This window comes from Abramis brama (assembly GCF_963993115.1).
Source record: "Abramis brama genome assembly, chromosome: 21".
In the NCBI taxonomy this organism is placed as follows: Eukaryota; Metazoa; Chordata; class Actinopteri; order Cypriniformes; family Leuciscidae; genus Abramis; species Abramis brama.
In genome coordinates this window covers 31,226,378-31,238,626 of record NC_139983.1, presented here as the reverse complement: position 1 = coordinate 31,238,626, position 12,249 = coordinate 31,226,378, and the positions used below count along the sequence as shown (strand labels likewise).

General features: G+C 44.4%; 1 protein-coding gene across 1 annotated transcript in view; it reads right to left on the bottom strand.

The window, feature by feature from the left end:
• The window catches only part of alk (ALK receptor tyrosine kinase), a 404,771-nt gene that overhangs the window by 169,245 nt on the left and 223,277 nt on the right, over positions 1–12,249 (bottom strand). Inside the window, exon 5 of the mRNA XM_084096568.1 lies at positions 717–918. Coding sequence (XP_083952694.1) covers positions 717–918 — 202 coding nt within the window. The remainder of the gene's footprint in view (positions 1–716; positions 919–12,249) is intronic.

The window sequence follows — 12,249 nt, the reverse complement described above, 5'->3', positions numbered from 1 at the left end:
TCTTTGATATGTTATTGCACATTCTGCTATGTGAAAGCCACATGTCACAAACCAATAATTTGATGATTGATAAATTACATTTTGTCCTACGTATTTTCTTGTTGAACATCATGTTTCACTAAGATAATCATCTGATTCAGATTACAGGGAAGAAATGAGATTTGAACACTGCTTTCCTACGTAAAGGCAGTTATACGCAAGTAACAAGAAAATACCAATCAGAATTCAGCATGCAAATAAATCAACCAATTTCAATTATTTGACGTCTTCTCTCTCAGGTGGATTTTGAAGGCAGGAGATTCTAATGTAATTCAATGAGATGTTTTCAATGAGATTTTCAGGCTTCTTTCTTACATTTCTTAACAGTAGAGTTCACAACAACAACAACAACAATACAAAATTATAGTGCAACTAATGCTAATATTATCTACAAAATAGAATATTTACAAAAAAAAAGTTTTAATGGACATTAAGGGTTTCAAGTTTCAAAACTGCAAAAATAAATAAAACTAAATAAAAAAAACACATCACATTGTTGCCTGTAATACCAATTATAACACTGCAGTTTTGCACAGGTTAAAGATTAATGATTTAATCTTGGAAATCTCAATGCAAATTGTCTCAGCAATGCAGTGTTGTGTGTATTAGATTCTATTTCACGAGGTCCAAGAGTTGAGTAACTCTTCAAGATGAGAACGTTGCCTTTGCAAACTCACCCGATGACATGAGGGTGCTCGGTGGTGAGGAGAGCGAGTGGTGACTTGTCCCTCTCGATGAGCCAGACGGTGTAACGTCCACTCTGCCTGGGGTGCAAAAACACTGTGACATCCAGACCACAGGGCCGGTGGGTGGCACGTAGCCAAGGGCTCAGAACCCAAGGTCCCGTCAGAGCTGAGCCATTCACTGGGAGAAACCGCCCTGGAGAGACAAACAAAGAGAAATATTTATTTATGACAGAGAGCAAGAGACTTCAAATCTTTCTTTCAAGTTTCATTGGCCCTGTTTACACCTGGTATTAAGATGTGCTTTGGTCGATTGGATCACAGGTAGATGAGGGAGACACATTCCCGTTTACACCAGGTATTTTAATTAATCTCTTTTGTCCACTTTCAATCACTTCTGTCCTGATTTCTTCGAGGGGATGGTCTACAGGTGGGTAAATGTATTTTACCTTTTTCAGGCTTTCAATCTAATGGATGAAATAAGCTCATGCAATTTTCATAAGAACACAAATGAAAATGACGGACAAATCACACGGACAGCATCAGCATTTGTTTCTGCTCTGATAGATGCAACACCAGCCAAACGCGGTGGATGCGTGTTAGAAATCAGGAATGGTGAGAGAACATTGGGCTTGGTATGATTTTCATTTTCAAACCAAACTTGGGTCTTCAGCAGACAAAGTTTAAATCCCGTCTAGCTAGCACGCTTCCCATAATGTTTAAGAATTCGGTCAGTAGGCAGAGAGTAGATGGTCTTTTGTGGCTGTTCGAACACATTCAACCACATGAGCGTTTACACTACGAAAGCAATCCGGCAATGCGTTTTTGACTACCTCTGGAAGTGGTTGAAACTGGACAAGCTAAAAAAAAAATCAAGATTTTACTTATTTTATAGTTTTGGAAAGTGAGTTCTCAACTATGTTTAATGAGATATCTCATACTTTTTCTTAAAATTGTTTCCATATCCCACCTGTGGCAGAAAAAAAGTGTTTTGCAATACACGATGGACAAAGAGAGTACATTATACCAAACATCTTTATTTTTTACACCTAATATTATTATGGAGAAATATCACATGTTGACATAGAATAAACATAATATATCAAAATATGCTAACACTTTAGTTGAGGGTCCAATTCGCACTATTAATTTGATTATTAGCATGCATATTACTAGGGAATTGGCTGTTCATTAGTCCTATATAAAGCACATATTAATACCTTATTCTGCACCCATTAATCCTAGCCAATACCTAAACTTAACAACTCCCTTACTAACTATTAATAAGCAGTAATTAGGAGTTTACTAAGGCAAAAGTCTTAGTTAATTAGTTAACAGTGAGAATTCAAGTGTGATCCAATATACAAACACACACACACACACACACACACACACACACACAAACTAAGCTCTGATAATGTGGTCTTGAAAAAAACACTCAAATTTTTGAGTTAATATTAAGAAATATAATTTTAGACTTTAGTTCATAAAAAAACAAACAAAAAAAAAACTACAGTTTATGACATTGTTGAGATTTCTGGAGATATTTTCTCAGGTGAAACATCTGAGATACTGGAGATGTCAGAATAAGGCTCCGTTTGCTCTCCGTTTAGTCTTAGGAGAAACAATTGAGATATTAAAGGAATCTTGTCTTTGATTTTTCTTTCCAGTGGGCGCTACCAAAGGACATTTTAGAGCAATCAGCGGTCATCTTGGTAACACCTCCAGGCAGCTCATTTCTGTGCTGCGTGTTACAGTCTTCTTGAATTCAGAAAGACAAAAACTATGAAGGTACTTTTGGAGCAAAACCACTGAGCACCTGTGACAGTGGAATTTGGAGTTGTAGAGAATGGTAGAGAAGTTGCAAACTTGTAGACTTTTTTTTCTCTCCCACAAACACAACATACCAGTTACACCTTCATAAATTATCCACTGCAGGTGCACAAATCTATGAAATACAAATTAAGAAATGCATACACTCACATTTTTGCTACAGTTGCTGCAGTGAATATGGTGCAAAACACATTCACACACCCGTATCAAAAGTCATGGACAAAATTTGCACATCCGCAAATTAATATGTAAATTCATGCAATGAGAGTTGCACACTTGTAGGGTATTTTGTCACAAATGCATTGCTTTTCTTAGATATGTTTATAGCACAATCACAAGTCCATAACTACAACTGCTTGAATCTGCCGCTACGAGTCTTAAACTGTGTTTATTTCTTTCAGACTTTCTTTCAAGACATGCATTTTTAAATATATGTCTCATGTGTTCTGTTAATCAGTGTTCATCTGTGTTTGTATTTAAGTTCCATCTGTTCAGTCAGTCTTTGTCCGATCTACAGTATGTCGTATTATGTGTGTGTGTGAACCCTCTGCCCGTCTTCTATGTACCAGTTTGATTAATATTGTGAGTACAAGTTTGCATTGGAACGAGTCTACGAGTCTTAAACTGTGTTTATTTCTTTCAGACTTTCTTTCAAGACAAACATTTTTAAATAAGTAGCCTGTTTCCTTTTCATACTGTCTCTGTACACTTCTCAGCGAGTCTGCGGGAATCTGGATTGTATGAGTATGTGTGAAAGTGAAATTCATAGATCGGTGGCCCAGGCAGCAGACACTGAGCCCATGTAGAGCCAAAATAGATGAGTGAGGGGAGGAAAATGACAACACACCAGAGGAAAACGAAATAAATAATGAAAGAGAGGAGAAAAATCAAAGCTCTGTCTGTGGGCTTTGATTTAGAGTCCTCCCTCTCAACAGCCTCATTCAGCTCTCTCAATCAGGAAATTTTCCACAGGGCCAGTGCACAAAAAAAAAAAAGACAAAAGAAACCTTCTTTTGATAGAAAAGGAATGAAAACAGCATCAGTGAAAAGATGGAGGGAAAATGTCCCGGAATGTAGCATTTTCATTATTCACAGAGTTATCTGAATCCAGCAAGGAGTTGTTAAAGCATCATATTTTTGGGGTTTGGTTTGAAATTGGGAGGAATTGTTGGGCATCATTTACTTATGAACTTAAAATATTGCTCTAAATATTTAAGATTCAATGCATGCCATAGGTACCCAAATGTGCATCATGAATAATAATAATAATTAACAATAGGGATTATAATAATAAACATCAGGGAATTTTTGGTTAATCTTCCCTTAAAATTATTATTTAACTTATGTATAAGAGTTTATTTTTTATAACTTTTATAACTTTCTTTTTCATAAATCTGGTAAAAAAAAAAAAAAAAAAATAATTAAATATATATATATTAATGTTTGAAAGAATTAAAGATTATGAATGGCTTTCACAATCCCCAGTCTGTTGAAATTCTTTAGGCATATCTTAAACATGCTGTGCACTTCAGAAGAAGTAAGTAATAATAGACCGCATGCTTCTGTAACTGACTACAGGGTACTTGAGGTTTTGATTTCTGTTGAAAGTGTATTATTAAACTGATTTATTTTTTTAAACTGCGTGTTAAAATCCAATGAAACGTATTAAGTTTAAATATGGTCGCAGCAGGGTTTGTGCTAACTTCTCCACACTTAGAAAACCAGCTGAGTGTGTAATTTGACTACGGTTTCCTCAACTTTTGAATACTTTAGCCTCTTGGTGAAAGCATTACAAAACCGAACACTAGTCTTGCTGCTCACTGACTCACTACTGATTTTCCATGTCTTACTTGAACATTTATTTTGGCCAGCACCTGTGGTTGGTGAATAAACCCGAAGGGCAATTGTCTGAAAGTCCAAACCTTAATTGTTAAAACATATTAAGCACTGCTTATTTAACATTCTCAAGTCATGTCTTGAACTCACCAGCCAGAATAAATCCACAAGCATAGCTGAAATAAGGAAAATACATTTACACAAGAAAACATACATAATTTTATATATACTTCACAAGTCACACACACACATACAGTATATATATATATGTGTGTGTGTGTGTGTGTGTGTGTGTGAATCATTATACCAATATTATTGTTATTGATTTATTTTTTTGGTATAAAGTTATAGTTATTGTGTAGCTGTCACGTGTCAGTGTTTGTTTTGACTTTCAGGCTACGTTTACACGTGGCCGGTTATTTTCATAAACGGACATTTCACCCTCTCCGTTTTCAGAAAAGTGTTCGTTTACACAAACCCGTGTATATGCCGTCAAGAGCATGCCAAACCTGTAGGTGGCAGTGTAACGAGAAGCTCAAGCCCATGTTAGCCAAACAGAATCCCGAAAATATAGGTCGCACCTTTGACGCAGTGCAAGTTCTGTCGAATACTGTGACGTCGACTGCCTAAAACTCAGTTTTTCTCAGTTTACATGCAAACGTGCAAACAGAGTTTTCCAAAATCTCCACTCTGGCCGGAGTTTTTAGAAAGAATCGTTTTCAGAGGCGAATTCTCCGTTTGCGTGTAAACGAGGGGCACAACCGAAGGGAAATGTCTCCGTTTTTCAAAATAACCATGTACGTGTAAACGGAGCCTCAGTTTGAGTTTTGATTGGTTCTTGTTCTCCTTTGTTCTTTTCCCGCCACTCCTTTGTATCCATGGTTACTGTCATTATCAGTTCAGTTTTGTCACCTGTTTAGTCATCATCGTCATTTGTATCACCTGTGTTCTGTTAATCAGTGTTCATCTGTGTTTGTATTTGAGTTCCATCTGTTCAGTCAGTCTTTGCCTGATCTATGTCATATTATGTGTGTGTGAACCCTCTGCCCATCTTTTTGTGTACCAGTTTGATTTATATTGCGAGTAAAAGTTTGCATTGGAACTGCACCACACCGTGACAGTAGCAGGACGTGCAGCTGTGTGTTTCCCATTAGGGATGAAATAAAACTACTGACAAAAGGCTTATAAGGCTTTGTCTTCATATATTTAGACTTGCAATCATCTTCTGACTACCTGAGAGATATATTCAATAAAACAATAAGCCCATATTCAATGGGTTCCCTTTCAAGGGAACTCCCGTTGCGTCGAGAATGACGCTATGGGGAACGCTTTGCGTGATGACGTCTTGAAGCACATGTAAAATCAGTCCAATGGTGTAGCGGGACGTCAGAGGCGGGTGACGTCACGTACCAGGAAGCTATAAAAGCCGGCCCGAAACAGAAAACGAAAGCTTTCTGAGTCTTCAGTCGCGCTCTGTGTTGAAATCTGTCCTTGTTATTTGGTGTTGTCTGTCTATATATATATATATTTATTCAGATATGGCGAGCAAGCAGCAGTATCGAGTGTGTGTCCATCCCTGCCCGCGTTATTTAACGGGAGGTGACACACACACTCTTTGTGTTGTTTGTTTGGGAGAGGAGCATGCCCAGTCAGCACTCGAGGGTGGTGACTGTGTGCATTGCTGTGCGCTTCCATTGCGGACGCTCCGATCCCGGTTGGCTCGGTTCAATCCCGACCACGTTCCCCAGGGCTCGGGTCCCGCCGCGGCTGAGGCTCGGCGGCGATCTCAGACCTGGGGTTCGCAAATGGATCTGTCAGTGGATGTTGAGACGGGCTCTGCCTTATCTCAGCCTCTTACTGACAGATCCAGTGCCTCTCATCAGGGTGTGGAAGCACGCGCTGCGGTTTCTTCCCCCCCGATAGAGGCACCAATACTGCAACTATCCAGCTCTGAGGAGTTGGATGTTGTAAGTATTGATGCTGAGTCTGAGGATTCGCCACCTCAGTCTCATGCTTTTGAAGAACTGCTCGATGTGATCACGAGAGCAGTTGACAGATTGTCTATTGAGTGGCCAGAGGATAGGCAGGACGTTCGTTCAAAAAGCAAACTCGACGAACGCTTCCTGCCATCTCGTGCTCAGCCCCAGCGTAGGAGCCTGCCGTTTTTCCCCGATCTCCACACCGAGGTGTCGAGATCGTGGGGGAGACCAGTCTCTTACAGAGTTTACACACCACACACCTCTCTATATTCCACTATTTCACAATATAAAGAGCATGGTTATGGGGAGATGCCGAAGGTGGAAGAGACGCTCGCGGGCTATCTCTCTCCAGCAACGGCATCTTCCCTGAAGGCTCCTACACTTCCCTCAAAGCCAGTAAAGTTGACATCTTCCCTGATTAATAAGTCGTATGCAGCCGCTGGTCAAGCTGCAGCGTGTCTGCATACGATGTCTATTTTACAAGCCTATCAGGCAGAATTATTGGGGGATTTAGAGGAGGGCGGGGGAATCGGTCCCGACACTGTGGCTGAACTGCGCAGAGCCACGGATGTTTCTCTCAGAGCCACCAAGGAGACCGCTAAATCTATCGGGCGGTCTATGGCAGCCCTGGTGGCTACTGAGAGGCATCTGTGGCTCAACCTGAGCGATATTAAGGACAAAGAAAAGCATGTTCTGTTAGACGCTCCGGTTTCCACTGCCGGGTTATTTGGGGATGCAGTAAATATTGCGGTTGCAAAATCACAAGAAGCCGCTAAACAAGCATCTGCTCTTCAAAAGCTTCTTCCCCGCCGTTCTTTCTATGAGGCTGCTGAGCGGGAGCAGCCTCACTCCTCTAAAAAGGGTGCTGAGCATCGTGCCACTCAGAAGCAGAGCGTGTCCTCCCGTGCTCCCCCACAAAAATCTCGGGGACACGGAGGGCGCGCTCAAACCCAGCAGTCGTCAAGGGGTAGAACGGATCTGCGGACCGTTATTACCGCCAAGAAGGCTGCTGGGAAGAAATCCTGACGTCCGAGGGCTCAGGATTAATGAGGGTAGTCCCCCCCGAAGCAGAGCGGTTAACACCTCTTTTTACGGTGCCCGTCTCTCTTCGGTACCCTCAGGGGACCGTTCTGCCAACCCTGCCGCCATCGGTGTTACAGGGCGCAGCGGTCTCCGGCGAGCACATATCTCAAGGACCACCCGGAAACGTAGTGGCCTCGGGATGCCCGCCCCCTCCGAGGAGGGTGTTAGAGCAGTCTGTTCGGTCGCTCCCTGCCGGTGCGCCGTTACAGGGCGTCGAATTGACTGCTCAACAACAACAAAATCCAGAAACCAGTCTCGAGAGGCTGGTACCTCTAGTAGAATCTTTGACAGCGTGGAAGCTACTGTCAAATGTTTCTCGTTGGGTCCTGCAGACCGTAGAAAAAGGGTATCAGATACAATTCAAGAAACGCCCACCTCGGTTTATGGGGGTCCTACCCACAGTGGTGGGCCCCGAGCAGGTTCTGGTTATGGAACAGGAAGTAAACACTCTGTTAGAGAAAGGGGCCATAGAATATGTACCTCCCTCCGACAGGGAAACCGGGTTTTACAGCCGGTACTTCATAGTTCCAAAAAAGGACGGGGGATTGCGTCCCATTTTGGATCTTCGAGTTCTGAACGAGTCAGTCATGCAGCTCAAGTTCAAAATGTTGACATTGAGACAGATCGTGCCACAGATCAGGTCCGAGGACTGGTTTGTCACGATAGATCTCAAGGACGCATATTTCCATATTTCCATCCGTCCGTGTCATTGGAAGTTCCTGAGGTTTGCTTTCGGGGGCAAAGCATACCAATATCGTGTTCTTCCATTCGGCCTAGCTTTATCACCCCGCACTTTCACGAAATGTATGGATGCAGCTCTGGCGCCTCTGCGCCTTCAGGGGATTCGCATCATGAACTACATCGACGATTGGTTGATTTTAGCTCAGTCGCATCAGTTGGCGGTTCAACATCGAGATGTTGTTCTCGCCCACATGAAAGAGCTGGGGTTACGGCTGAACGCCAAGAAGAGTGTGCTTTCTCCACTCCAGAGAACCACTTTCCTAGGCGTGGTTTGGGACTCAGTGTCGATGCAGGCGCGCCTGTCACCGCCACGTATAGAGTCCATCCTTGCAGCTGTGAAAAGTGTAAAGCTAGGCCAGCTACTCACTGTCAAACAGTTCCAGAGACTGTTGGGTCTCATGGCAGCAGCTTCCAACGTGATACCTTTTGGACTGCTGCACATGAGGCCCCTGCAGTGGTGGCTCAGGACCAGGGGGTTTTCCCCGAGGGGCAACCCATTTCGCACAATCAAGGTCACGCGGCGATGCCTACGTGCCTTGGTTATGTGGAAGAAACCTTGGTTCCTGTCCCAGGGCCCAGTGTTGGGAGCTTCTTGTCGTCGCAGACTGCTAACGACGGATGCTTCCCTCACGGGTTGGGGAGCGATCCTGGAGGGTCGCTCAGCTCAAGGTCTGTGGGAAGACCATCATCGTTCCTGGCATATCAATCGCCTAGAGATGTTAGCTGTCTTCCGGGCTCTGAGGAGCTTTGTCACAGACCTCAGGGGACACCATGTGTTAGTGCATACGGACAACACGTCGGTAGTCGCCTACATCAACCACCAAGGGGGTTTGCGCTCGCGCCCATTATCAAATCTGGCACGCCATATCCTCTTGTGGTCCCAGGGGAAGTTGCTGTCACTCAGAGCAGCCTACATCCCCGGGGTTCAGAATATAGGAGCAGACACTCTGTCGAGGCAGGGGCCGAGGCCCGGGGAATGGAGGCTCCACCCCGAGGTGGTGGAGCTGATATGGAGGGAGTACGGCCAAGCACAAGTGGATTTGTTTGCGTCTCGAGAGACGTCTCACTGTCCACTTTGGTTCTCCCTCACGCATCCAGCTCCTCTGGGACTGGATGCTATGGTTCAGACGTGGCCGAGGCTACGTCTGTACGCCTTTCCCCCAGTTGCTCTGCTCCCGGGAGTTCTGGAGAGAGTTCGCAGGGACCGGGTTTGCCTGCTTCTAATAGCCCCGCGTTGGCCGGGCAGAGTATGGTTTCCCGATCTGGTCTCCCTCCTCGACGGGCATCCTCTGGAGTTACCCGTCAGGAGAGACCTTCTGTCCCAGGCAGGGGGCTCAATATTTCACCCCCGCCCAGAACTGTGGAACCTGTGGGCTTGGCCTCTGAGGGGGCCCAGCTCATAGAGTCAGGTCTCTCAACTGAGGTTGTTGAGACCATTCTACAGTCCAGAGCTCCCTCCACGAGGAAACTTTATGCCCTGAAGTGGAGAGTATTCACTTCTTGGTGTAGTGACCGTCGGTTGGACCCAGTCCACTGCCCAATTGGTACAGTGCTGGAGTTCCTGCAGGACCGGTTCACTGCAGGTCTGACCCCGTCCACTTTAAAGGTCTATGTGGCGGCCATAGGTGCTTACCACATTCCTTTGGGTGGAATGTCTGTGGGGAAGGACCCTCTGGTATCTCGTTTCCTTCGTGGCACTTGGAGGCTGAGGCCTGCAGTCCGCTCTAGGGTGCCGCCATGGGACTTGTCCATTGCTCTACAAGGCCTGTCCCTGGCCCCCTTTGAGCCCATTGAGGAGGTTTCGGAAAAGTTTCTGACTTTGAAAGCTATTTTCCTTCTTGCCATTTCTTCTCTTAAGAGAATTGGGGATATTCAAGCATTGTCGGTTGCTCCGTCCTGCTTAGAGTTTGCTCCGGGTATGGTGAAAGCTTTTCTCCATCCCAGACCGGGTTATGTCCCCAAGGTCCCCACTAATGTGGCCAGACCTATTATTCTGCAGGCCTTCTGTCCTCCTCCCTTCCAGAATGCGGACCAGGAGGCTAATAATTTGCTTTGCCCAGTTCGGGCGTTAGACGCCTACGTCCACAGAGCTGCCCTGTGGCGCAGAAGTGATCAGTTGTTTGTTTGCTTTGGCTCCCCTAACAAGGGAGGGCCGGTGTCTAAGCAAAGAATGAGCAAGTGGGTGGTCGAGGCTATCTCACTTGCTTATGAGGCGGCTGGGCAGCCTTCTCCTTTGGCTGTCCGGTCGCACTCTACAAGGAGTATGGCGGCCTCTAAGGCCCTTATTTCAGGAGTTTCACTACAGGATGTCTGTGATGCGGCAGGCTGGTCCTCACCGCACACTTTCGTCAGGTTTTACTCTTTGGATCTAGACTCTGCTCCAGGGTCTCATGTTTTGTCATCCTAGTGCTGCTCTATTAGATTACACACAGGACAGACATTCGTAGCTATGGAGGCGTTGGCGTTGGTATAGACGTTCCCCATAGCGTCATTCTCGACGCAACGGGAGTTCCCTTGAAAGGGAACGCCTCGGTTACGACTGTAACCTCGGTTCCCTGAAGAGGGAACGAGCGTTGCGTCGCCTTGCCATATCTCCTTCATGCCTGTCAGCTCGACTTCAGACTTTTACGAAGCTTTCGTTTTCTGTTTCGGGCCGGCTTTTATAGCTTCCTGGTACGTGACGTCACCCGCCTCTGACGTCCCGCTACACCATTGGACTGATTTTACATGTGCTTCAAGACGTCATCACGCAAAGCGTTCCCCATAGCGTCATTCTCGACGCAACGCTCGTTCCCTCTTCAGGGAACCGAGGTTACAGTCGTAACCGAGGCGTTTTGTGGTAAATTCTGGGAATTTCTCAGTTTTAAATGTTTCAGTTCAGTGGAACGAGGGACTACATAACTAGGGAGATGATTGAAGATATAAGTCTAAACTGTTATAGTGTAAAAGCTTTCAGGGGTTCTTTAATTTTTCAATTATAGTGTGACTCTTAATATATTGTTGGCTAGTATCTGTAAACTTGCAAAATGTATTGTGTGATAATTGTGTGATAATTAAATGCTTATATGAAAAAAATGCTGTGGTCATTAGCTAAATATACATGGATATAAAAAAATATATATAAAAAAAACCTGCTCAATGAAGTTCCACAGGGACTTTCTTTGGGACTTGATGGCGTGGCTCGCACACGCAGCAGTGAATAAGTCTCAGTCCAGTGCACAAATCTGATTATGGAGGGCATGTATGATGCAGTTGAATGCTTTTCAATATTTTTTTTATTTATTTAAATGTGCCTTGCATATCAAAATAACTGTTCAGCAAAAGACAGCATTGACGTGACATATGAATCATTAAGTGAAGAAAAACACCAATTTAAAGGTGACATATTATGCAACCAGCTCAAATACCCCCCAGATCATTTATTATAGCTTGTCAAAGTTGTCCCTTTTTGGGTGTGAGCAAAAACGCACCGTTGTGTGTCCTTTTAAATGCAAATGAGCTGCTTTTCCTCTCCCCGTTCAGAAGATGGCCGATCCTCTACACAAGCTTCCTTTACACAAGATCCTTTACACTAGATCCTTTACACTGGCCACATTCCCTCCATTGGCCCTTGCCAATCATGGCCTCCTAATAATCCCCATCCACTGAATTGGCTCTATCCCTCTCTCTCCTCTCTCCACCTATAGCTGGTGTGTTGTGAGCGCACTGGTGTTGTACTGTGGCTGCCGTAGCATCATCCAAGTAGATGCTGCACACTGGTGGTGTTGAGGAGAGATTCCCTGATATGATTGTAAAGTGCTTTGGGTGTAGAGTAGTACATATGAAAGCGCTATATAAATGCCTCATTCATTCATTCATTCATTCATTCAAGCTTCGGATACTCCGGCAATAACAAAACACACGAATAATCTCACTTTGTGCAGCCCTACGGAGAGACTCAGGAAGAGGTTACAACTTTTAGACGGCACCTGGACGTTTCTGAAAGGATAGTGGATACATGTATGTAGTTGTTATGAAGTTACATTGATTCATATAATCGACTTGCATGTACCATC